Here is a 27,777-nt window from a genome sequence, read left to right as displayed (position 1 = left end):
TCCCCCCCTCATTGTCTCAGAACTTCAAAGATAATTCAGAACCGTGGCTGATGCCCGTACTGAGGCCTTGGCAGATGTCCCCAAGTCCTGGGAAGACCTATATTGGGAGGCTTATGGTATAGTTGTCCTTGTAGTCTTCCTAGGGGTATGTAAGCAGGGGCCGGAATCATGCGCCCATGGGCCATGTGAAAAGGCATTCTCGGTTCTTCTGGGACTTGGCCAGAGCCTCGGTGTTTCATCAACTCCTTTGCTGGCGTATCTTGATAGCCCCATTTCTGTGAAAAAGTGAGGAAAAGAAACAACATTATCAGACTTAAAACCAACATGTATGTTTGTAGCTGTGTTTCTCAACCTTGGCAACTTTAAGACGTGTGGATTTCAGCTCTCAGAATTCCCCAGCCAGAAATCTACACATCTTAAAGTTGCCAGCGTTGAGGAACAGTGACCCATAGGCTTCTCTTTGGGTTTTCATAACACACTATTGCATGATTGTGTAAATTGTGCTGAAGTGACATACAGGTAGTCCTCAACCTGTTATGTATTAAGCTTTATTGCAACACCTAAAGCTGTGTATAAGAGTCACCACCAGGAGGCGTTGAACTGTAACTGTTTTGGCGGGAAGCATTTCGGCGGGAAACAGAGGTTCAAACTGATTGGTTGGTTGAGTACCTGGCCAGGTATATTTAAGAGTGCAGGTAGCCCCTATTCCCCCGTACAGTCCCTTCACCAAATAAAGAGCTGCTATGCTGTACTCATCGTCTCGGCGTCCTTCCTGCTTTCCAGAACCCACTACACAACACAATCTATGACCACAAGTGGGATCAAAATGTCTGTTTCTAAGCAAGGTGACTGTTGTACCTGATTTTATGACTTTTGGCCATGGTTGTTAAGCATGTCACTGCAATTGTTAAGTGAATCGTGCAGTCGTTGAGTCTGGATTCCCCCACTGACTTTGCTTGTCAAAAGCCTGATGGGAAGGTTGCAAATGGCGGTCATGTGACCTCATGATGCTGCAACCATCATAAATACATGCCAAGTGCCCAAATTCTGAGCGTGTGACCATGAAGATGCAGCAATGGTCATAACTGTGAAGGGCCAAGTTTGAAGACCCCTGGACTAAACCTTAAACTAACTGGCTACCTTCAGTGAGTAAATGTGAACCAAATTTAGACAAATATTCAAATTCAAATTCTCACTATTGTCAGAAGCATGGCAGTGAAAAATAGCATGGGTGCTTCTGTGTTCTTCCCCCTAACTATTGCCACTAAAAACATAATTTATCAACCATTAGATTCTAATGATTATCTATTGATTATTCCCATAGATTATTAATAATAGATTTGTTATTCTGATAAATTCTCAGCAGCCCATTGACCACAGGTGCAACCCAGCATTGTTATCAAATGTCAATACTAGCTGAGAGAACAGCTCCTGAACATGTGCAAAGTATATCTTAGCAACTTGCTTTTACAGATCTGGTGGGTTTATAGAGCTGGGCTTTCAGATCAGTGGGGGTGTGGGGTGTGTGTTAGGGTTGGGGTGGGGAGGATCTTTCCCTTTGCTCATTATTGCTGCATTGTGGCACAAAGGGATTTTAAAAAATCCTCTCCAGGTGAAGGCTGCCTACCCCACAACCTTCAAAAAAACCATGGGCAATTGACAACTCTTCAGTTTTGTCATTCTGTGGTTTTCCTGGTTCAGTCTGGGTGTCACCTTGATCAATATTGACCAAAGGTGCTGTGCTGCCTATATCTATTGGCTGAAGGTGGAGGCTGGAGAAAGGAAATATTACTCAGATATCTTTTTTTTTCCTGTAGGCACTTCTCAGAATTGGGCCCTCAGAGTGGTTGCTGGAGCAATTACTTACCTTAATTAGCACAGGCACTCAGTTGTGGAGTTTTGAATACCACCATTGGGCTCATTGTAGTAGTTACTAAGGCAAAGTTCTTCTACCTCAGCAACTTTAAGATGAGTGGACTTCAACTCCCAGAATTGGCTGGGGTATTATGGGAGTTGAAGTCCACCCATCTTAAAAGTTGCTGTGGTTGAGAAGCACTGTACTAAAGACATAACATCCACATGTTGTTTCCATATACTGGCTAATTAATCCCTATGCTGTTTCCTTCCCTTTCAGTGGCTTGCTTTACACAGTGTGCTAGGCTAATAGTTTAGTGTCATATAGTAGTCCTCGATTTGCAACCATTCATTTAGGGACAATTTGAAGTTGCAACAGTACTGAAAAAAGTGACTTACAACCAGTCTTCATACTTACGACCATTACAACATCCGCACACGCACAAGCCCTGGGCATCTTGCATGTTATTTATGACAGTGGAAGCAGCTAGGGTTGTGTGATTGCCGTTTGTGACTTTCCTTAGCTGGCTTATGACAAGCAAAGTCAATGGGAGAAGCTGGATTTGCTTAATGACCCGCATGATTACATTAAGAATGGCAGCGATTCACTTAACAACCCTGGCAAAAAAGGTCGTAAAAAAACCATGACAAAAAAGGTCGTAAAATTATTAACTGCCTTGCTTAATAACAGGAATTGTGGTCGTAAGTTGAGGACTAATTGTAGTCAACTGTAGCAGTTCACACAACACCTAAGGTGAAAACAAAGATGCCATCTTGTTGTAAGACCATACATCAACCCAGTTAGGGTTCTGTATAAAGGATATATAGGACAATATCCCCACAACCCTGGGTATCTTTCAAATATGTGGACCACAATTCCCAGAATTCTTTCTGTGGCCATGGTGGCTGAAGAATTATGGTAAATTAAATCTCCACTTCTGCAGTGTCTAGGACAGGGATCTTCAAACTTGGCCCTTTTCTGACTTGTGAACTTCAACTCCCAGAATTCCTCAGCCAGGCACGCTGTTGAAGTCCACAAGTCAGAAAAGGGCCGGGTTTGAAGACCCCTGATTTAGGACAAGTCACTACGGCCATCTCGCCATGGACATTTTGCTGTGGCCAACCTGCTGTAACCATCTTGCTGTGGCCATCTTGCCATAGCCAACTCGCCATAGAACAACTCGCCTTGGACAGATAATATTATCCCCCACTAAATGGAAATAATGTCAAAGAAACAGCGGCAGATAACATTTATCGCATTGAGCAATCCCGCATGGGATTGTCCCACAGCGAGTTGTCCCACAGCAATATGACCGCTGTGAGATGGCCATGGTGGATTGACTGTGGCAAAATGGCTGCAGAGTTGCGCCTTGGCGAGTTGGCGGTGGCAATATGGCCGTGACGAGTTGTCCCGTTCTGCATTTCTAGATTATGTCTAGCTTAAGAAAAGCCAGCGTATAATACAGCAACATTGTTTTCTATGTTTAACATCGCCCAAACCCGCCCATGATTTAATTGCTCTGCCCCACAAATAATGGCAAAAAGCAGACAATGTTAGTAATGACCTATAGATCTGTAGAGTGGGCTAACCTTTATTATTATCATAACTTTATTATATATTAGCTAGCTGTTCAAGGCACTGTCTAAAACACTGTTATTCCTGCTGGATTATAGTTTGGCTAGGAGCTGGAAAAGGTCCAATTTTGTCTCCCCAGGCAGCCTATAGCAGAGCATTTCAAACTTTTTCAATATGTAAAAGCCTGTTAAAAATTTCCCCAAACTCCAGTCAAGGCAAAGGTCTAGTGATCCAAAATTGTCTCTCCTCTTCTCCCTTCCCCTTTCCCTTCCCTTCCTTTTGTAATACAGTTTGAAAATCCCTGGCCTAGAAAACTATTCATTGTTTGAGAAATACCCCTCTATAGAGGGGTAATATTCAGCTACAACAACATAATATGTAGGTATCGGACGGACGTTGAATACGTGAAAAATGATCCATTGATGCTAAATATTTATTCTCATCTGAGCCCTGTGCTTACAGGAAAGATGCCAAATTCTGTGCTTCTAAAATCAGAATACCTAATCACTTGCCAGTTTTAAATAATTAGCTTAGCTTGATTAGGAGGTAGGAACAAAAATGGGGAGGGGGAGGTAGTTTGTAGAGGTGGTTTAGCTGCATGAAAATATCTTCAGATTGGCGTAGTTCGCACAACGTACAAGGCTAAAATGTGGTTGGCTCAGCTACTGTCTACACCCAGCCAGTTTATTAAATAATGATTATGGAGATCATGGCTTAGCATATGGTGCAAACATAATCACTGAGAAAGTAACATTCCTGTTGCTTTCTTTCTGTGTGTTTTAAGGTAATAATACTATTTAAAATTCACCAATCATATTTGGCAGTTTTAATTCATGTAATTAAAATGGGGAAATATGGTCCTGTTATGTATCGAAGATTTGGGAGAGAAGTGAAGAGTGATAATTTGGTTTTCACAATAATCAAAACTCCTGACAACACAACATCCCCAGATTTGGTTTTTGCAGCAGCTGGAATGCCTGAAGAAGCACCGAATGAATGTTGGTGCGACCACAGATGGAATTTACAAACAGCCAAGCTTTTTCTTCTATACGCATCCAGAATTCATGGGGAAAGCAAAACCAGAAAATATAATTACGGTACTGCTCTTTTCAGGGTCTTCCATTTGACCTTCTGAACAAACCAGGATTAGACAGTGCTGAAATTATTGGTTTCTATGGAAACCTAAATTACAAGAGATATTTGGATTCCTGGGGAGTTGAGAGTTTAAGCTGCGAAGGAGAAGTGAATATGCCGAAAATCAAATGTGCTTTATGGGAAGAAGAATGGGGGAGGGTGGCGTAAACCTTATTTCTCTCTGGAAATTCTCTCTGATTCATGCATCATTTTGTGAACAATATGATAACAACACAACAATCACATTTGCCAAGTAACTTGAAGAACGTGGATCTGTGGACAAATGGCTGTCCAATCTCTTCCTCCAGTGATGGAGGACCCACAACTTCTGAAAACAAGCTGTTCCACTGGTTAATTGTTCTCACTGTTAGGAAATTTCTCCTTAGCTCCTAGGTCAGTTCTCTCCTTCATTAGTTTCCATCTATTGCTCCTTGTTCTGCCTTCAGGTGCTTTGGAGAATAGATTGACCCCATCTTCTCTGGGCACTCCTCAAATACTAGAATACTGCTATCAGGTCACCCTACTCCTTCTTTTCTCTAGACCAGACATGTCAAACACAACACCCGGGGGCCAGATCCGGCCCGCAAAGTGGTTTCATGTGGCCCGCGAAGCCATCCTGGAAACAGTGAGGGAACGGCCCCCACTGCCTTGGCTCTGGCCCAGAGACCCTCCTCCTGCCAGAGACCCTCAGATCTGTCCCACTCCTGCCCGGGCCCCCATAGGCACCTTTGATGCGAACGATGTAGAGCTGGCCATGCCCACCCAGTAGGCCATACGCACTCTAGCCACGCCCACACACTAGGCCATGCCCACCCTGGCCATACCCACCCGGCCCCCTGAGGGCAACCGCAATGCTGATGCGGCCCTCAATGAAATTGAGTTTGACACCCCTGCTCTAGACTAGCCATACCCAATTCCTACAAACATTCTTCATAGTTTTAACCTCCAGTCCCCTAATCACCTTTGTTGTACTTCTCTGCACTCTTTCCAGAGTCTCAACATCTTTTTTTATCATGTGGTGACCAAAACTGGATCCAGTACTCCAGGTGTGGCCTTACTAAGGCTTTATAAAGCGGTACTAATACTTTACGTGATCTTTATTCTATCCCTCTGTTAATTCAACCTAGGACTGGATTGATCAAAGCATTTGCATTATTTCCCCCCGCGCCGCCCCCCCCCCAATTTCACTACATTGGCTTGTGAAAAGAAGTTAAGACCGTCGCTGTATTCACTAAGGTATGGTTATAAATCATAATTCACTGTGTATATAACATGTTAAAGCCACGATTTCCGGTCTGCAAAGGATAGGTTTCCACAGTATTTATAATTGTCTAATGGAGATTCTGAATCATCCAGATCGTGGTTGTCCCAAAGGTGCTTTTCGAAAACAACTGGACTTTCTTGGGGTTCCCCCCCCTGAAAACGTTTTGCTTCTCCTCCAAAAAGCTTCCACAGTTCTCACTCAGAACTGAAGAAGAAGATACTTGGATGAGGAGTGAAATGTTTTCAAGGAAAAAAAACCCTCCAAAAAAGACCAGCTGCCTTTTGAAAAAGCGCCTTTGGGACACAGTATGGCAACTAAGCCCCATTGTCCCCTGGCATTCCATTCCCACTTCTCAATTCTCACCAAAGCGGTTGGAAGACAAGTTGTCACTTCTGCTGATTCAAAAACAATGACAGTATCAACGGCTCACCCTGATTTCACCCAAGAGGGAAAGAATAAAAAACAGAAGCGGGTGGCAGTTTGCACTCTGAGAAGGTGGAAAGAAACGGGATTCTATCCATTTCACCCCTGCTGGCTTCACCCCTCAAGGGGAGCTGTCAAGCCGCCATTCCTTTACGCAACACTTAGTCTAACCAGAGCTTATGCTACCCAAGCTTTTCTCAAATTTAGCAATTTTGAGACCTGTTGGACTTCAGCTCCCAGAACTGAGGTCCACAATGTCTTTGCTTTCAAGTTTGAGAAATACTGGTTTAAGCCGAGTACAGCCGTATTTTGCAACCTTGGCAACTTTAATATATGGGTGGACATCAACTCCCAGAATTAGGGGAGTTGAAGTCCACCCATATTAAATTTGCTAAGGTTGAGAGACTTTGAATGTCAAACTTAGCTGACAGAGCAAGCGCACAGGGTTGAATGCGGTTGCTTCCTTGCAGGCTAGAGTATTTGGTGAACATATTTGTAGCCTTGGGGGGTGGGGTGGGAAATCGGCATTACTTACTTTAGCTTCCTCAGCAGAGTCTATGCCATTTCGTCCCCAGCCTGTTGTGCTGGACCCAGACAGCTGGCTCAAGCGGCTGAGGTCCCATAAGGACTTACTGGGGCGGGCCCCAGTAGTCTTGGCAGTGGAGAGTCGGTTTCGTTGGACGTTCCTGTAGATATCGCTAAGAGCGGTGGGCCCATCAGGAGATCCCTGTTGCCCCCCTCCAGAATGGTCCACACCCCGCCATGCTGCAAGTCGATTTCGGAGAGATGCTTTGGGAGGAGAGGCAGGCAACATGGGCTCTTCAGCAGTAGCCGGCGAAGCTAACACAAGTTCCCACTCACCTGCCCGGCTCTTGGCCACGGGTTGAGGGGCCACCGAGCGTCGTTCTGCAATTCTGTGGGACAGCTGCACCCCATCCAACACACTTTTGTACGGGGTCACATCTGGCCCATTGGTGCTAGGTAGCGGGGCCACAGAAGCAAGCTGGAGGTGAGGGGGCATCTCTAGGGCTGGCAGGGGGCAGGAAGCCGCATACAATGTGCGAAATTCCTGGTCAAATGCCTCGGTCACTTCTCCCGTAAGGCGAGTGACCAGGTGGCGGTTCAAACGAGCATCAGTCCAGGTGAAGCTGTTGGGGGAAAAAAGAGAATTTTGGCTGTGTATCTTAGTCACTTCAGATTCTGAACTTTCTCGTGGAAATACAAGAAAAGCTTAATTTTATTTGCCATGAATGCTTCTCAGTCATTGTCTGGCCCTGCCCAGAAGCCCATTCTTGGAAAATGTGTTTCTACAGAGTGGTCAAAAAAGTTAAGATGGCAGCCGTGAAGATGCCATCAAAGTCCCATCTCCTCTTTATTTGTGAGCCAGAGAAAAATGGGCAGAAATTTGAATATACCATTGATTGAAGCCTTTTCGCTCATCTCTGTACAGGAAATCCCTGACTTATAACCATTTGTTGACTGATTGCTTGAAGTTACAATAGCACTGAAAAAAATGACTTATGATCAATCCTCGCAGTTACAATCGTTGCATCATCCCTACGGTCACACAATAAAAATTTGGGATCTTGGCAATGGGCATGCATTTACGGCAGTTGCCCTGTCCCAGAGTCATGAGATCACCATTTGTAACCTTCCCGGCCTGCTTCTGACAAAGCAAAGTCAGTGGGGGTGGAGGTGGGGAGCCAGATTCACTGAATGACCACATGGTTCACTTAGCAACTACAGTTTAACGATGGCCAAAGGGTCTAAAATGTGGCACAGTACACTTAAGAACTGTCTTGCTTAGCAACTGAAGTTTTGGCCTCAGTTGTTATTGTAAGTTGAAGACTACCTGCAGTAGGCAAGGCAAAAGGCTCAAAGAGTTTCTCAGGTTGTGTAGGAGATGAGGTGAGGGCAAGAGTTGTACTCTCAGCAAGATTGATGTCAGCCTTGCAGGGTAAGCCAGACAGAAATCACAACTAGATGAGCAAATTCTACTTTTATTATTTAAATCAGGAGTCTTCAAACTTGGCCCTTTTATGACTTGTGGACTTCAACTCCCAGAATTCCTCAGCCAGGCATGCTGGCTGAGGAATTCTGGGAGTCGAAGTCCACAAGTCATAAAAGGGCCGGGTTTGAAGACCCCTGATTTAAAACTATTAACACAATCTTAAGTCTGAAAGTACAATTCTTCCCCTGTCTCCCTTACAGCCAGAGAAACTAGGGTCTTTTCGTAGCCTCTTGCCTTACCCATTAGTCATCTGCAGGCTATGCTGTCTTTTATCTGAGAGTTCCCTTGGCAGCATCTCTGGATCCAGTCCTCCCAAGTCTTTCCCATGTAACATTCAGTTAGACCTTATAGCAGGGGTCCCCAACCTTTTTGGTTCTGTGGACCGGTGGCAGTGGTGATGGCTTTAGTGGTGTCAGCAGCGGGGGGGGGAGGGAATAGTCTTGTGCACGCAACCTAAATCCCCCCCCCCGTGGGTGCAAATGAAGCTTCGTGCGCTCGGCCGCAACTGTGGTGGCCCGGTTCCCAACAGGCTGCAGCCCAGGGGTTGAGGACCCCTCCTTTATAGGACCGGCAGACATGACAGGAGATAGGCAGTCCCTCAATAACCATTCCCTTTGCCACGAAGGACTCTATAGGGGATAATTAGCACCTTAGATTGCACTCAATGGTAATCAGTACAATTCACATAACAAAGAAATTCCTCATAAGTGTCGAGATTGCTGCATTAGCTTAGCTTAGCTTAGCAGCTTAGCTTCCGAGAAACTTTCAAATGTAGCCCCAACTTTGCAGTGGTCCCCATGTGAAGTGACCAAAGCGTGAAAGATTGTGAGAAGAGATTTCCAGTTCAGGAAGGAGCACAGTTGGTGCACGAGCTGAATTTGTCCACAGCTGCTACGTGTTCATGGAGCAGGGGCTGTGAGTTCAGAAAGACCACCAGCTGCACACCATCTCTGAAGGGATGGAAATCCCAGGCACCAGAAAAACCGAGTATTCATAGCCACTTGGCCTTGCCAGGGTTGAGTTGGGGTTTTCACATCTGCTTGGTTGGATTTGCTCTTCCTCTTTCTCCAATAGCTTTCTTCTGCTGTTTTTATCATCTACAGCTCTTCAGAAAAATAGGCACATTGATCACCGAACAAGAAGAGATGTAATCGAATCCAAGGCCCTGGTCACAGACTTACCGGGATTTTGGGCAAAGACCAAAGCCTTAGTCAAATTGCCTACCACAGTGTTTCTCAACCTTGGCCGCTTTAAGATGTGTGGTCTTCAACCCAGCATGGCTGTCTGGAGAATTCTGGGAGTTGAAGTTCACACATCTTAAAGTAACTAAGGCTGAGAAACCCTGGCCAACCACATATATCCAGAAGAAAAATCCCCAAACTCTCTCTGAAACCCAATTGAAGTCACTAGTTACCCAGGATAAAGGTAAAGGTAAAGGTTCCCCCACATATGCGTGCTAGTCGTTTCCGACTCTAGGGGCCGGTGCTCATCTCCATTTCAAAGCCGAAGAGCCAGCGTTTGTCCGAGGACATCTCCGTGGTCATGTGGCCGGCATGACTAGACGCCAAAGGCGCACGGAACGCTGTTACCTTCCCACCGTAGTGGTCCCTATTTTTCTACTTGCATTTTTATGTGCTTTCGAACTGCTAGGTTGGCAGAAGCTGGGACGAGTAACAAGCTCTGCTTCCCTAAGACTTGTCTCCTTAACCAGTGTACAGGTAGTCTTCGATTTATGGCCACAACTGGAACCTGAATTTCCATGGCTTAGCGAGATGGCTGTTAAGTGAGTTGCGTCCAATTTTTATGACTGTTTTTGCCACAGTTAAATGAATCACTGCACTTGTTAAGGGAATAAAGCAGTTGTTAAATAACTCTGGCTTCCCCTTTTGACTTTGCTAGTTGGAAGCTGGCTGGGAAGGTTGCAAATAGCCATCGCATGATGCTAAGATGCTACAGTTGTCTTAAATATATGCCAGTTACAAAATGCCCAAATTTTCTACACGTGACTGGCGGGTTTAAGTGCAACGACCGTTTTTTTAGTGCTGTTGTAACTCCACCGATTGCTAAACAAATGGTTGTAAGTCGAGGACTACCTGTATCTAGATTGGTTTTGCCCTATCCAAATCATTGCTGCCCAAAGAGATAAATATAGAGATGGAAAAGGCACGCACGAAAAAAATATGATTAAGAGAGTATGACAGGAAATTTATCAAATTATGCATGGTACCTCATAAGGAGATTCTTTTCTCTAGTCACACCAGAGCACTCAGTGGAATGACTAAGCAGGAGATTCAAGACAAGACAAAGAAATTTTGTGCATGCAAGACTTAGTTCATTTGTAGGATGTATGCCATCATTTGTAGTAATGCTGCACTACTTTCGATTAAGATTTATGGATTTTTGTCTTCAAAGGCTTAGAGCTCACCTCAGTTTTAACATTGAAAATAAATTCCTGTGATCAAGATAAACTCATCTTTTTTTCATTTGGCTCTGGTCAACCACTCACTGAATTCCAGTAAAACAGAACAAAGATCCGACGGACCAAGTTAGCACATTCCTGCCCCAGATGGCTTTTAAATACAGTCTTTCAAATTAAGCACAATTAAATGAAGCCTCCATGGTCTTTGGCAGTATACCTTGTCCTTTGGCGTAGCCTTCCCTCTGCAATACATCTGACCTAAGACTAATGTGCTTTAGAAGTCTTTTAAAAACTCGCTTTTTAAAATTGGCATCCTCCGGCTGTTAATTCTCCTTAGCAACGATTAATGGAATGCTTTTAATTTTGATTTTAAAATCTTAAGATTTGACGGACTTATAAACCACTTCAAGATTCTTTGCAATAAGCAAGAGTATAAAAATACTTCTAAAAAATAAACTATAAATAAATAAACCTTTCAACCCCAGTTGCTTGGAGACCACAATTCGAAAGGGTTACTGTGCTGCCATGCTGGCAAATGTTCACAAAGCATCAGATTTGCCCCTGTGGGAAACAGGATCTGGCAAAGTTCATCTTGCATTCTCTGAGAGGGATAGGTCAAGCAAACATCCTGATATAGACCTATCATTTTACTGTTAATCTGTTTACAATCAAGGTTCTCCACTTAAGCTTAAGTGTATTGTGTGAATGCATCCATTAAGATATGCAGAAGAAGAATGCATCCATCCATTTCTTGGTTTGCCCTGTACGGTAACAACAAACTGAACTACAGATGATCCGGATAGTCTGGCCTCATCTACAAGCTAAAGCAGGGGTGTCAAACTCACAACATCACGTGACGTGTCGTGACGTAACGTATCACGACTTTTTTGCCATTGCCGGCAATGGGCTGGGTGTGGTTTCGCTATGATGCATCCGGCCCTTGGGCTGGCAGTTTGATACCCCTGAGCTAAAGGATAAAAAAAAACACAACACCCCAGGATAACAGCAGTGCAAATGCAACTCTAAATTTTTAACTGGCCTAGTTAATCAAGTCTGGTATGCAACATTTACTGATGCATTAGCAGAAAGCAGTGAGGACTGCTGAATTGTAGGGTGGATTAAGTCAGATTCAATTCATAGAATCGGATGAGTTTTAGACTTAGTGATCACCTCCCACAAGACAAAGTCCACAAGGCAAGAAGCTTCTGTAGCCATATTATTAAGCCACATATGGCCAAACCATAACACTTATTCCACCAGTAAGTGCTACCTGATAAAGGAGGCAGTGTCACTGTCAACCAGCTCTCACCATGAAAAGAATTTTCTTCCTTTCTTTTCTCCCTTTTTTCTCCTCTTTTTTATATATCTTATATTAATAGTGTTTGTAGTTATCCTATATGAGCTAGAGAGAGATAGATTTTAGAGTTTATGGTTGTTAGCATATGGATGTTTATGATTGGTTTTTTTTTGGTTTTTTATACCTTGTACTTAGCTCTGGGAAGTGGGGGGGGAGGGGTAGGGAGGGAGGGATAGGGAGGGAGGGATAGGGGAGGGGTAGGGGGGATTGTTAAAGATAAAATGTATGATAAAACTTTTCAATAAAAAAAAAGAATTTCTCCCAATGTTCAGCCAAAATCTATTACCTGACTTCTGTTTATTGCTTATAACTAATAGCCTCAATCATTGACGATCAGTGGAGATTTAGCCTTGAAGGCCATCTGCTGAGAGAGTCTAGTCTGGACTTCTTTGTGCAGCTGGTTGGCTGCTGTGAGAACTGACTGCTGGAGTAGAGGGCAAAGGGTCCAATCCAGTAAGGCAGGGGTCCACAACCCCCGGTCCGTCGTCCAGTACCGGTCCACAGCATGCCAGCAACCGGTCCGCACAAACAAGCAAAGTCACATCTGCGGGATGCAGGCAGCACACAGAACCACGCACTTTCCAGTCCATGGAAAAACCTTTCTCCACAGAACTGGTCCCTGGTGCCCAAAAGGTTGGGGACCTCTGCAGTAAGGCACTGCCTATGTTCTTACACTCTTAATCCTGATCTCCACAATGACCAAAAACAAAAACGCACTTTGGCTTTTTGACGCAATGTTGCAGTGCCAGATGAACCAAGCGTTGACCTGGCGATATCAGGAGCAGCCATCTTGGCCACTATCACAATCATGTTTTCAGCTGATTGCACTTTTTCCCCCCAAAACATTTTAGGAAAAGGGAGGGGGAAAAAGACAAAATTCCCACAGATATATTGTATTGGGCAGATGGAGAAAGAATCAATAGGGATAAAAGAACGGAAAGTCTGTTTTGCCCTTAAAAAAAACAACAACCTAAAACAACAAAAAAAATTGAGCTGCCACAACTGGAAAATCTTCATTTTATGGGTTCACTTTAGCCTTCTGTCTCTGCCAGAGGCTCAAAAACAGAACTAGGTGAGTCACTCAGCAATTAATCTTGCATATTTTAGAGGGGGTTGCTCTCAATCTTAACTCAGAAACAAATGGGCTACTACGTTTGGATGAAATTCAAGGGTATCTGCAGAAAGGATTTTTTTTTTAAAAAAAAAATCACAACGGCAGCCTCAACTATACAAGCGAAAACCCCGTCCTATATAAGCAAAGCACCATCTTGACTTTTTTGACTCTAGCTGCAGACACCCCGGATGACATCTTAGGTCTTTGACTTGATAAGTGTGATGTGAACGTGGCTACTTGTTTCATTTTATGGGATAGTCCTTCAGATGCTTGAAAAAAAAGCTGACGTGTCCCCCGCTGTTGTTTAATCTTCAGCTCTCCGGGCTAAACATAACCTATTCTTGAGTATTTTATTTCTGTTCGTTGAGCATTTCTTTTGACACAGATACATTTAGTTAGAGGAAGTGGTTTTTTTAAAGGAAATTTCTCAAGATTAATAGACAGATAGCAATCCTGTTTTGCTAGTTTTCGTACTGATTTCCCATGTCTATTGCCATAGTGTCCCCCTCTTTAAAAGCTCTAAGAAAAAATAAGAAGGCTTTGGAATCACTTGCTTGCAGTTTAAAAACCACCATAATATTTTATTCACGTTGTGAAAGCCCAAATCATGCCGGGAAGAATTTTTACCACTAGAAAGGCCTACATTACAGAGCAAAGATATAGTGAGAAATTCTTATTTCAGCAATTACTGGAAATAATGAGCTGGATGTGCCGATGTAAAGTTTATTTCAGAGGAAGTAACAATCGTATACACAGAATTCCAAGGGAAGGCATGGCTAATTGCACATTCACTACTCCAACTGACTTTTGTATTTCAGAACAAAATTTCTGCTAGGAAGAGAATGGTTTTGATTTCCTGATTAGATCTTGTTAGGAGAACCTTGATATTTCCACAGATATACCGCATCATTTTAAAGTGTTTTGGCTCCCTGCAAAGATTCTCACTGGTGTTGTCTCAACCGTATTATACAATGTTTTCTCTGCCTGATGTTGATTAAAAAAAAAAAGCTGGATTCCCAGAATGCTAGAGGAGCAAGAGACATCACAGTTTACATAATTTGTGTGGGAGAAAGAGGGCGAAGACAGCTCCTCTCTAATAGTTCCCATAATATTTTATTTATATCCTTTTATTATTTTTATAAATAACTCAAGGTGACAAATCTATGCCTTCCTCCTATTTTCCTCACAACAACAACCCTTTGCAGTGAGCTGGGCTGAGATAGAGTGACCGGCCTAAAGTCACTCAGCCAGCTTTCATGCCTAAGGCGGAACTAGAACTCACAGTCTCCTGGTTTCTAGCCTGAAGCCTCAACCACTAGACCAAACTATGTTTTATGGTGCGAGTAGTCTGCTGTAGTTTGATAAGATTTGTGTCTTTAGGTGAGGAACAATAAAGGAAACTGCTTTGAGAACCTCAACCCGTCTTTCTTGGTTTTTGAAGCCTGACAGTGGCCGTGAGAAGGGCTTATGAAATGGCAACAAGACTTTACCCCAGGGGTCTTCAAACTTGGCCCTTTTATGACCTGTGGACTTCAACTCCCAGAATTCCTCAGCCAGCGTGCCTGATTGAGGAATTCTGGGAGTTGAAGTCCACAGGTCATAAAAGGGCCAGGTTTGAAGGCCCCTGCTTTTTTTACCCCCTTCCCCACCCTTCTTCTCAATTTTGCCACACCCATTTCACCAACATTGAAAAAAAGAAACCAAAATGCCAATGAATGGGGTATGTGGCAGAGCCTCTCTCAAGATGGGGAGGATGGCAGCAGGGTGCTAGGAAAAGGGAGGAAGGAAGGGCATTTCCCCAGCACTGAGAATTGACCTCTCTGTAGCTCCAGAGGAAACACTGCGACCGCTTTGCAGCATATCTTCTGGAGCAAGACCTGAGTTGAAAATTAATTGACTAAGCTGCAGAACTATTTACAGATCAGAAGGTGATTCATGGCCTTCCAAACCAGTCAAACATGGCTGATTTGTGCAATCAAGGAGGTTGTTGTGAAGTAATTGTGGGGGAGCTTATTGAAGGTTATTGTCCAACTCTGTGAAGCCACCTATAGAACCAGTTCTCTGATATATCTCTGATATTGTCTGGATCTATATATGGGCAAATTCTATTTATTTTATTATTTGGATTTATATACCGCCCCTCTCCCGAAGGACTCGTTTACCGTACCTCCCATTGGTAAGGAAGCTGAAATGGCGATGTCCCTGTCTGTGGGTAATCCTAATAAAATTAAAATACCCCTTCCTTTTAATGGACTGTCATCATGATTAAATAATTTCATTCTTCTTCAAAAAATAAATAAAAACCTTCCCCTGAATTAGATCACACAGAACCAGTGGTGGGATTCAGCCAGTTTACACCACTTTGGCAGAACCGGTAGCTAATTTTTTGTTGCCCAGGCCCAGAATGGTCTTCCAGAAGCGGCATCCACACAGAGAACCGGTTTGAATCCCACCACTGCACAGAACTGAATTGAGGAAACCGGCGATCACTGTTCTACATGCTCAAGCAGGGGTTGGATTAGAAGACCTTCAAGATCCCTTTTCACCCTATGATTCTAAGATTCTATAGTTCCATATTCAGTTATTGGTGCATCCAGATGAAAAGATTCAGGGAACAGCAATGAAAAGACAGGAAGTTGTTGCTACTGAGAATAATTAGAAGTGGAGAATAAATAATTTAAGGCAAATATGCTATATTCCGCAGCTGCCTTTTGTATCTAAAGCAATTCAAATTATGCACAGTTTCTACTCCAAATTCCTAATTTAAGATAGAACGTTTTCCTTTTACCAAAATGCACACAACTTAACCAAACCTTCACCAAAGCCAGAGTCCCTGTGAAGAAGTTCAAGCCCTTAATCTGAATCTGTAGAGGAGTAAATGCACAAGCTGAGTGACCACAGGAGAAATTCATGCCCCAAATTTGAGGAAGCAGAGCACTGGGATTATTGCAAGCTGGTCCGTATGATTCACTGCCATCAAAAAGCAACGAGGAGAAATTGTGCCTAAACTTGGGAGACAGCAGGGTGGCAGTGTTCCACACAGCAATCTGCTGCCACCACCACAGGGAACAAAATGTGATGTGTTAATGGACTCAAAGGACCTGGCTGTAAACATGGAATCTACATATTCTGAATGAATTGTGTTGTCACCAGAGTATTTCAGGGTTTTCTTTTAGTTTCTTGAATGTGCCATTTGCCTCAGTACAGCAAACCCACCTATAAACATAAATCTTCTTAGGTAATAGAACAATTGACCAGCGGCTTGCCTTCGGAAGTTGTGGGTGCTCCATCACTGGAGGTTTTTTTTTTTTAAAAAGAAATTAGACAATCACTTGTCTGAAATGATATAGGGTCTCCTGCTTGAGCAGGGGGTTGGACTAGAAGACCTCCAAGGTCCCTTCCAACTGTGTTATTCTGTTATTCCTGAAAGCTCCAATGTTGGATGGTCCATAAAGAGGTATTCCGGTGCTGGAGGCCTATAAGTATATATTTGAACACATATAGACAATAGAACCATTGGTCCTGGGGGACACAGCAAGCTGGCTGCCAAGTGCCCAAAATGCAGTCACGTGACTGGAAAATGGCAGTTTCAAACTCCTAGCCCACCCTTTACCAGTGGATTTTCCACTAACTGGTTAGAGGCCAGGTTAGAAGTGAAGAGCAATAGATATCCACAGTTTTTCCTTTCTCCTCCTCCTCCTCCTCCTCCTCCATACGACCATAGCATTGCTACCTAAACCCACAACTGTAAAAAAAAAGCTGTGACATAAATGCAATTACAGGTAGTCCTTGACTTATGACCCACCATAGTTACAACAAACCTCCCCCCCAAAAGGTATTTATGAGTTCTAAAGTTCCAATGGCAGCTGGTCATGTAACCACATTTTTCACACCACAAACGCAAGGACTTAACTTTCCAAAAATATCCTGATTATTTTATTGCTTGAAATGTTTTTTTTAAAATCAGAGGAACCTCATCAGGAGGCTGATGAGGGCAAACTGAAGGAAAAGGGAAAGGCGTCTCAGGGACTGAGCCCCATTGCACAAATGCCCTTTACAACAGTTGGTGACCAAGCTGTAGGTGACACCCATGTGGGCAACAGGTTGCTCTTTGCCACAGTTGATGGAGCGGGTACACCCCTTGTTCATGATGTCTGAAACCCCCAAGGCCACCCCTTCGCCCACAAAGCAGTCTTCGTCTTCAGCGCAGCTCATCCTGAGGCCAGGACATATTGTTGAGGAAGTAATTTCACAAAAGATGCAGTCTTTGGAGAAAGTGGAAGTCGGCAAGCAAACCAAGACGCACACCAGGCTAAGCTGCAAAGAACACTTCATCACAACGCAGGGGAGGTGGTGCTTCTGCAGTGTGGACTCTTTCTCACTTTAAGAGTGGTCCAGAAAGGTACCAACTGATCTCCTTTTTGTAATGCTGGCGTGTCCTCACCAGCTTTCGAAGGGTTGTGGCTTCAGAGACTTCAAAAACAGATCAACTTTTCCAGCTTTCAATCAAAATGTCCAAAGGAAAAAATATTCAGTTGATGGTACTTATTATGTTTCTGGTTTTTTTTTTACAGCTTCTCTTCCTAGGCCTTCAACAAGAGACTGCAGTATAACTCATCTCTTCTCTAATATTCTGAATCTCAGTTGCTTATATCTGGAAGGTCTGGTACTATTGCTCAGTATGTAATTGCATCTAATCCATAGAAGATGTTTGGCTTTAGAAGTAAACCAGGGTGCCTTGATCCGCACTTCCCAAAGGGTGGTGTTTGTTTTTATTTCTTAGGAGAGAAATTAGACTTATGGACTCTCTGGTTCCAGAAATTCAGGTAGGTTTCCACTTCACTCCTTGGCTAGCCTCCAGTAGCGATTTATAAAACCTACCAGATACAGAAGACAATTTCTGGCTGATCTATGGGAACTTCCCAGAGAGTTAATGTCAGCTGGTCTTTCTTGAAGTTGACTTCTTATTTTAAGCTACAAAACTGGATCCCAGCTCTTGGCTCTTTGCTCCTCTTGCTACATAGCCTTCAGCCTTTCTACTCTAACCTGCTGAAAAAGTAGAATGAATGTCTGGCAACAGCCTCCTAGAATGTGATAACTGCTTAAGCAATGACATCACAATGGGTGTCAAAAGCTACCGTATTTGGAGACCCAGGAATAAGGCCACCCGGTGACGTCACAGAGGAGTGATGTCAAATTATGTGATATCATATAACGAAGGAGCAGCGCAAAGTATACTACTATTCTCATAGGCAAAAGATTGGATGAAATCTCCTGGTGGGTGGAGGATGAAAAGAAGAATGAACAGACAATTTCTGAATTCTTGGAGCTGGTAGTATTTGAGATCTCAAGAAGAAGAATATGGACGGGAAATTGGGAAGAGAAGCTGGATTTCCTGAAACTTGAAGAAATGACTGACTTCAGGATAACTTGGCTGAATCTCGTAAGGGGTTTTCCGTAGGTCATGATCCATTTAGCAGAGAGTTCTCTCCAATTCTTTACCCATCTTCACTGACCAATCATGAAGGAAGGCAAATATACGTGTCCCAGGATAATGACGCAAGATCAAATTTGGGCCAGTCACCGGGACCAGAGATTTACTCTTCTGATTGCAAGAACACAAGCGAGTGGTCAGATGAGGAGACCCGAAATTATTGATAGCCTCACATTGCAACGAACAAGGACACTCATTTAATTTCACACCTAGTAAGATCGTTGGCCGTGCAGGTACAAAGATTGAAGCCTGGGAAACGGGCCCCTTGTCAGTTAACAGGAGTGCTGATTTACCACCAGCTCATCAAATACGGTACTTAGAAGACGAGGCCTTGGCAGCCAACTGCCAGCCATCCACACACCAATCAGCCAATAGGAAGGCACCACATAAACACGACTCACAGACCAGCCCAAAGAACATGTTTCAGTAGACAGAAATTCCCTGAAGATCGGCTCCAGCATGAGTCCAAAAGCTCGGGAAAGTAAATCTTTGATCCCGGTGACTGACTCAAATTCGATCTCGCATCACTCGTCAATCGTCTAATTTCTCCCGCGGACAACTGAAAAGTGAACCAGGAAAGGCCTCTCCAGTTGCATCAAAACCAGTTAAACTTTTCTTCCTCCAGGACTTGTATGAATCCCCAGTGAAGGCAGGCCTTCGATTAAAACAGCAGAGCTTTAAGCTCACATATGGATCCTCATCCCCTTCCCCCCTCCCCCCTTTTTTTGGCACACCCAGAGGCACCTAATGTGTGTAAGGCAGACTGAAATGGAAGGCAGGCCGCGTTTTCTCGAATACCCTGCTGTCAAAAGCATAACTTCCTGTATTTCTTACCCCATTACGCATCTCATTAAAGGCAGAGAGAGATTCTGCCTTTTGGGAAAGTGACAAAATAATCTGTCACTCAACTTGGCAGACATCACTGTGAGTAGTTATGGAGAACAGGCAGATCAGTAGCAGAGCTTCCAGCGTGGAAACAGAATGAGAGATAATCACTCCTGTGGGTGTGGGGGTGTGTGCGTGCGTGCGTACCTAATTCAAGGTTTCGGAGGCTCAGTGGCAGAGGCAAAACCAAAAGACAGACCAAACCATCCTCTTGCGTACCCCTGACCCATCTGGGCGATTCTTATCGAAAAATAACATTGGAGCCCACTTGCCAATATTTGAATGTACTGTTATTTATTACAGGTCCCCTTTCCACTAGCAAGCAACTACGGTATATTAGTGTGCCTTTGTTTTTTAACCCTGGTAACTTTAATCCTGGAAACTATAGTTAGACATTGTGAAGTTGCCAAGGTTGAAAAATCTTGATCTATACAGACACTCAACTGTTCGAACAAAATAATGGTAATGAGCTTTTTTTAAAATCACTTCAAGGATGGCTGGGCGATATTAGGAAGATGCTTAAAGTTACTAGGAGGGAGGTGGCCACTAATGAACCCATGGTAATCATGCTACCTCAGCTCTGAAATTTCGTGAATTATCTTGTACCTTCTCTTTTCTCCTGTACCTTCTTTAATATCTTTTGACTGTTCAGTCCTGATGGTTGTTTCTCCCTCCAGGCTGATGGGGTGAAAAACTTCTGTTTGAAAACTTATTTCAAGCATCCTAGGGCTGTTTAGCATTTACAGTGTTCACTAATCCCCCCCCCTCCTCCTCCATAACTAATCCTTGATTACATATCTTGATGTTCCACAACCCTCTCCAAGGTCATCCAGCAGCCCCTAGCCATGGCACAAAGATGCCCTGATATTGCCCTGGTCTCTTCCCCAGAACTCAGCCAAGAGACCTTAAGATCATCTCAGTTCTTCCAGTTTCAAAATAATGGTTTTCCTCTTTTTAATTTTACCATGGACACAATTTAGGATATTTCATCAACAATGTGGTGGTTGACACAATTGGAGCTGGGATCTACTATTGGCCACTTGTAGCTACTGTGGGCACACTTTCCCTAGTCACAGGGGCATTGCTTTGGATGAGTTTTCGGCTTGGACTGCAAGAAGGAATGGGCACCTGCCTTCTGCAAAGAAGACCTGCCCATTGATATCTAATTGATACTGTCTGAATTTGCCTTGTATTAAAAAGATAAAGACAGCCACACTTGCTCCTCTCGTTCCTGAAGCAGGATGAGGCTCAGCCATTGGATAGTGCAATTTAGGCTGGAATATTTTTCTGATGACGCAGGGAATAGGGAAAAGCACATTAACATGGGCATCTGGCTGGTCCATTTCTTTATATATTTCTTTTCTGCCCATTCATACACTGTGACGTATTAAGATATTTCTATGGTATTCTCGAAAGGGACGCGGTGGCTCAGTGGGTTAGGACGCTGAGCTTGTCGATCAGAAGGTCGGCAGTTTGGCAGGTCGAATCCCGAGTGCCGCGTAACAGAGTGAGCGCCTGTTACTCGTCCCAGCTTCTGCCAACCTAGCAGTTCGAAAGCACATAAAAGTGCAAGTAGAAAAATAGGGACCACTACGGTGGGAAGGTAACAGCGTTCTGTGCGCCTTTGGCGTCTAGTCATGCCGGCCACATGACCACGGAGACGTCCTCGGACAAACGCTGGCTCTTCGGCTTTGAAACGGAGATGAGCACCAGCCCCTAGAGTCGGAAACGACTAGCACGCATGTGCGGGGGAACCTTTACCTTTACCTTTTTATGGTATTCTCAATGTTATCTCCCTGTCTCCAAAAACTTTAACATCCCAAAGTCATAGTGAGAAGAAATAACATACAGAAAGTTATATAAGAGTATCTTCCCATGAGAAATGTGGGTAAATCCAATTATATAATGTTTTTTAAAAAACTAAGATTCCACTGAGAATGGAAAACAGGTGTCTTTTTATTTGAGCCAACACTTTAGAGCACGGGTGTCAAACTCGTCACATGACATCTCGCGACGTATCGCGACTCGTTTTGCATTGCTGGGAATGGGGTGGGCACAGCTTTGGTATGATGAAACCGGCCTGGGGGCCAGCAGTTTGACACCCCTGCTTTAGTGTCAGAATCCATTTATATCACATTCATAAATGTATGTTTAAAACATTATCCTCCCCCCCATGGATTCTGCCATCTCCCGAGGAAGGAGGAGCGCATGTGGATTCAGCCTGCCTTAGGTTATTTCAAAGACCAAGGGAAACCTTTTGAACTGGGGGAACAAAAGGGGGGGGTTAGGGAAGAAGGCATCTGGCCTGTGTCCCCATTTGAATCTGTAAAGGAAGAAGGCAATAACCATAAAGATTCGAAGTTCCCTTTTTCCCACGAAAGGGATGACACGAAGTAAAATGATGGGGGGCTGACCAAATGGGGTTGAGGGCAGGGGGGTTGAACCGGGAACTCTTTATAAAGTTTCAATTTGTAAAACAATACCAAGTCCTGTCTTGTATTTCCACAACCAAGCATGTCCTAGTAAAAATTCCTTTTGGACTAGAACTGACTCCAAGAGTTTTTGTTTTCCTAAGACGTGGATTGGGGTGGGTCCTGACATTTAGAGAAAGGCTGGTGAACCTCTGCACCTTCAGATGTGGCTGAATTCTTACTCCCATGACTCCAGGAATCTAACATCTAGAGAGGTACAATCTCCTTACTCCTATTCTAATAAACCTTGGTGCACCATTCTGACATTATCTAACCCCAAACACAGTGCCATGTGAACAGTCCCTTCACTGGGTTGATACTAGGAGTTAGGATGCGGAGAATATAACCAAAGGCTGAGCAGAAGTGATGGAGATTGAAGAGGGAGGTTAGCTATGTCTTTGGTTAATAGTATGTGTTCTGTCCCAAATCTGTTATTTTCCATTATAATTTACTCTCCCATAGCATGAAGAGCATCAATTTCCCCTTTGGTTTCATGACCATAACTATCTTCATGGTAGCCACCAGAATTTAAAATATCTCATGCTTATCCAAGCCTGAAAGCAAGGAGATTCCCAGAGTTATCTGCATGGATCAACCAACCCAAGGAATCCTCTTTGGGAAAATATAGCCATTCGGCACGAACACCCCATGAGAGCATAGCTCCTTTTGAATTATCATTTCTTTCTATCCCACATATCTCCATTTGCATCTCTGCTGTCCTGTAATGAATCCCCTTCAATTTGCCTTGCGATGAAGCGGTAAACTTACTTTGGATATTGAGAAACTTTGGAAAGTTACCAAATTAAGCTGCCTGTTAATTGAGAGTCATATACCTTCCCAAGAGAGCAGAATATTATGCAGAGCTTAATGAGTGATCGGATTCATGTGGAGAAAAGCTTCACTTGCTGATTTCAAATACTCTTAAGGGCACAGGGCTGTTCCTTGATCAAAACCCGACATCCCTAGAGAGGCGGTTTGCAGACTTTGCAGCCGTAAACTATTCCTGATTTTGCTGCTTTCTGGAATCCAGGATCTACAACACCTTCATTTATTGCACAGAAAAGCAAGGAAGAGCTCTTACCTATAGCTGCCAGTGATTGCAATTTCTCCATCAACCAGCAGAAATTTCTCCTTCAGGGCTCCTGTGATCTGTTTCTGGCTTCTGCTTTGGAATGAGCAGCCATGAAGAGTTCTGACTCGCAGGTTCTATGCAAGAGAAAAGTAACAAAAAAGGCCTGTGTATGTATGTATGTATCTATACACGCACATGCAAACACACATATACATACATACATACATACATACATACATACATACGGGCAGTGCTTTTTTTGTAAAACAAAAAGGTGCCGGAACTCACAAGTGTCATACAACCCACCTTGCCTACCTGACAAGGTTCCATCCAAAAAAGGTGCCGGAACTCCGTTCTGAGCGTTCTATGAAAAAAAAAAGCTCTGCATACAGGCCAGAACCAGCAAGGCCATTTATAAGATTTCTAACCAATGATCTAAAAACACTGATCTAGAAGAAATGTCACTGACCAACTCAGCTTATCTAGAAAACAGCAGCACCTTTTGGAAAGCTGCTCCAACTGATTGACCCAGTATCAAAACACTGTACAAAGGCCACAATTAAAGATTCTGAGGACCTTTTGATACCCCAAGCCACATTTCAAAGGATCTCAAATTAGTTCAATGCCACCACTGAAAAATATTGGCACACATACCCAAAAGGTTGAGCATTTCAGCTCAATAATCTTGAATTGTTTGGCCTGGGAAAAAAAATATGGTACCTTTTAAAAAAAAATCAACTATATTTTCTATTGGCTGAGATACAAGAAGGTACCCCAATGGCATACACCACATATTTACAATTAAAATGTACAAATTGGATTTGTTTTATTCTACTTGCATGCCCACCTTTTTTCCAAGGTATTCGAGACTTTATTTGGCCTATATGCCAAATAATTGCCATTTTCAAGGACTCTGACTGGCTTATGACCAGTAAAGCAAAATTATGTCATTCCCTCTAATGTGAGACCTTTAATAAACTCTTCATACTAGATCTCACTGGGTGGGCAGATTCAATAATCTTGGTGTGATCAGGTCCTTCATCTTTTTTATTAGCACATAACTTGGTGAGGTAGATTTCACAAAGGCTACCTAGTAAGTTTTGTAGCTAGGCCAGGATTTGGAATCTGAGTCTTCTCCAACATGGGTAGTCCTCAATTTACAAACTTCATTGAGTGACCATTCAAAGGTACAATGGCACTGAAAAAAGTGACTCATATCATGACCACTTTTCACACTTACGACTGTTGCAACATCCTCATGATCACATGATCAAAATTCAGATGCTTGGCAATTGACTCATATTTATGACAGTTGTGTCCCAAGGTCATGTTGATCTCCTTTTGCAACCTTCTGACAAAGTCAACGGGAAAGCCAGATTCACTTAAGAATTATGATATTAATTTAACAACTGCAGTGGTTCAGTTAACAACTGTAGGAAGAATGGTCGTAAAATGTCTCACTTAGCAACAGAAATTTTGGGCTCTGTTGTGGTTGTAAGTCGAGAACTACTTGTACTTTTGGGTCTTAACCATTGCTTGATATATTATCTAGCCAATGTTTGGGGGGAAAAAACGCCAAAAACTAACAAGCTTTGCAAATCCAATGTGAACAGGTGTGCTTTGCATTTGAAAGTAAAGGGAGTTACAGCTAGGATTTTGATGAAGATAATGACAGTCCCATTTTCAACGCCCACCACCACCTGTTCTGGCCAAAAATCCCCACTCAGTGTTTCAATCTATTTGCTCAATAAAATTAATTCTGAAGATTCCATTGACAAAAATCTTGATCCTATGTTCAGCAAATGCCAACATTAGTGTGTGTGTATTGGGGGAAAGGGTGTTTAAAAGCAAACCAAATGATAATTAAGTAAAGTCAGCTGGTGCTAAAATCCTGCTCTTTGGGGTTTAGAAATGGAAACATTCCCCTATTCACCTCTGTGTGACGGACATTAAGGCAAGTTTTCTGAGCCATGGAGAGGAAGGAGCGAAGATGCTGCTGGTTGAGCACAAGATAAACAGGTACCCGCCGCCTAATTGCTGCATCGTACAGATCTAAGAGAATATCAGGATCTGTGAAAATGTCCATGACTATAGCAATCACCTAGAAAAGAAATAGTTTGCTTATGAGACCAGCAAAAGGTTTGCAGTCTTGCTTTCCAAATTATATCTCCTTAAAATAACAGTAAAGTGAGCTGAATCCAGTTTGCAAAATTATATGAACATCAGGATATTGATAGAGAAGGTTTAAAAAAAAAAGTCAATACTTTTGCTTCCAACACCTTAATTTGATTTGATGAGCCCCCTTTGCCAACATCCATGGCACACATACTTTATTGGATTCATATCTCATTGTGTGGGCTCGGACATTTTTGGGTTTGGACTTTGGTTTCGCTCTAAAAGAATATTCTTTTTCTAATTGACCCAAAGGTGCTTTTTCCAAAGGCAACTGGGCCTTCTTTGATTTTATTATTTATTTATTAATTCGGTTTATATACCGCCCTACTCCCGAAGGACTCAGGGCGGTTTACAAGGCAAAATTTAAAAACAATACAATGTAAAATTAAAATAAAATTAAATTAAGTCTAGCCCCCAAAAATTAAAATCACAATTTAAAATCATTAAAACCCCTCAGTCCAGGCCAGATAGCTCAAAGAGCCAGGTTTTTAGGTCCCGGCGAAATGAACGAAGGTCAGGGGCAGTTCCGTTTCTTTGAAGACATTTCGCTTCTCATCCAAGAAACTTCTTCAATTCTGACTCCGTCCGAATTGAAGAAGCTTCTTGGATGAGAAAGAAAATGTCTTCAAGGAAAACAAAGAAAGTCCAATTGCCTTTTGAAGAAACACCTTTGGGACAACTATGACATGAATAACTGAGAACAGATATTTTTCTAATTGACTTTTCTAGATAAGGTACAACTGTTATAGGCTCTATGACAGTCATAACTCAAGGACCACCTGTACATTATGGTTGCAGTTTTTTACTAGCCAGACTAAACTATTAAATGTAGTTTTAATTAATCAGAAGGCAGACCAGTTAACCGATCAGTACATTAAAAGATGCTAATATTTATACTTTTCCAAATTGGAATTGGCAGATGTGATATACTATCATGGTGTACTACCAGACATGATGTACCACAGTATCTTCAAACAACAACATATTTTATATCTCTAAATTATTCTTTTACTGATATCCTGACTTACAAAGCACATGGAAATTGACAATGCTTTGCCTTTTTGAAAGGAAAGACAATTTGGTAAAGATTTTTGTGTGGCAATAATATGGAAATGTCTCAGTTCTGGGAATGTCCCATTTTTTGCAGAATAGCCTTGTTGAAACTCTCCACATATTTTCTCACTTTTTTTTAATCTCAAGGAGGAAAATGCTCAATGTTACCTTTCCTTCATACCTTGTGGGCTTGTTGGATACAGCTGCGTACCAATTCCTTGATATGGGGCGCTCCTTCTCCTGGTGGATGGGTATAGACCTCCGCTCGGGTAATTCCTTTCCAAGCCCCATGGTCTGGCCATCCTAGCTCCAGATCTGGGGGTGGATCATCTGAACGCTGAGGCCAATAGCTGAGACTAGATCCCTTTGTTCCAAAGCTGTACGTCCCTACTCCACCTGAAGGGGGAGCCTGAAATTCTTCTGCCGTTGCTGCAGCCTTTAATTCCTGCAGTTCACCCTCTGACAGAAAGGGGCGCAGCTTTTCACGGGAGAGGCACTGATTGAAGGCTTCCTCACCATTGGCAAGTAGAGCTTCAAGGGCCAACCGCTGACGTTCACAATAATAAAATTCAGGATTTGATTCAGTTACTTTAATGTATGGCTCTTCGCTCTCCAGGCAGCGAATCTGGGATCCAGCCATGGCCTTTGACAACTGAACATGCAATTCTAAAGTGCCCACGGGATACTCTTGTTATTTTAGCAAGTCACTGTCTTTTTCGCCAACCTTTGCAATGCTGGACAGAGGCAACTCTTCCTGGCCCTGCTTTGAAATCTTAGAAAATTAATGTAAACATTTCCTTTAACATAACTCCTTGTTCCCAATATTTTTTCTAAACTCCCGAGAGGGAAATAGGTTCCCCAAGTGCTTATTAGTATTGCTTTACATTAGTAACAACATCCTTGATTATATTATTGCTTTATCCTCCAATCCTCCACCTTAATTTAAACAATTTTAGATGGCCAACTGACCAGAAGAAAAAGAGAATACAGACTAGGCTGGCTAGCTACTAATCAAACAGCATTAGTAAAGCTGCTGTTTCCATCTTAACAGGATTTATTTGGTGGAAAACAAAAGTAAAGGAACAAAACAAGAAAAAAAAGTTCCAAAGGGTAGAGGACCTTGTTCATTTACTGGCCACCTTAGGGCCTATTTTATCTCATCAGGATCAAATAGTATACTCTTTTAATCTCAAATCTCAGTTCCAGTACCAGAATAGAGAGAATTAACAGCTTAAATCCTTATTCTAATAATGACCTAGAGAATATGTTTTAATCTAAACTATAAAAGTATGTGGGTGTGTTCCTGGCAATCATTTCCCAATATAGTGGAGGCAAGTGCCCTAAAATGTGAAATAAATACTGTCATAAAGACAGTCTTAATTTAAGAGAAGGGAAAGACAAAACCACAATATCTTCTTACGTGTTAATTTAGATGTACAATTTAGCTGTGGCAGTTCCTAAACAATTCTGTGGAA

At 42.8% G+C, this 27,777-nt stretch overlaps 1 protein-coding gene across 1 annotated transcript; it reads right to left on the bottom strand.

Moving 5' to 3' along the window:
- Nucleotides 1-35: 35 nt before the first annotated feature.
- On the bottom strand, nucleotides 36-26,942 carry FAM83E (family with sequence similarity 83 member E; the record flags this gene model as incomplete). The annotated part of the gene is made up of 5 exons (XM_083376413.1): nucleotides 36-275; nucleotides 6,787-7,399; nucleotides 23,084-23,208; nucleotides 25,008-25,175; nucleotides 26,484-26,942. The coding sequence occupies 5 exons, from the start codon at nucleotides 26,940-26,942 to the stop codon at nucleotides 36-38; spliced, it is 1,605 nt and encodes a 534-aa protein (XP_083232539.1).
- Between the last annotated feature and the right edge of the window lie 835 nt (nucleotides 26,943-27,777).

The sequence above is a fragment of the Vipera ursinii genome (assembly GCF_947247035.1).
Source record: "Vipera ursinii genome assembly, chromosome: Z".
In the NCBI taxonomy this organism is placed as follows: domain Eukaryota; kingdom Metazoa; phylum Chordata; class Lepidosauria; order Squamata; family Viperidae; genus Vipera; species Vipera ursinii.
The sequence above is the reverse complement of the archived record's forward strand: the minus strand, read 5'-3'. Positions and strand labels throughout refer to the sequence as shown.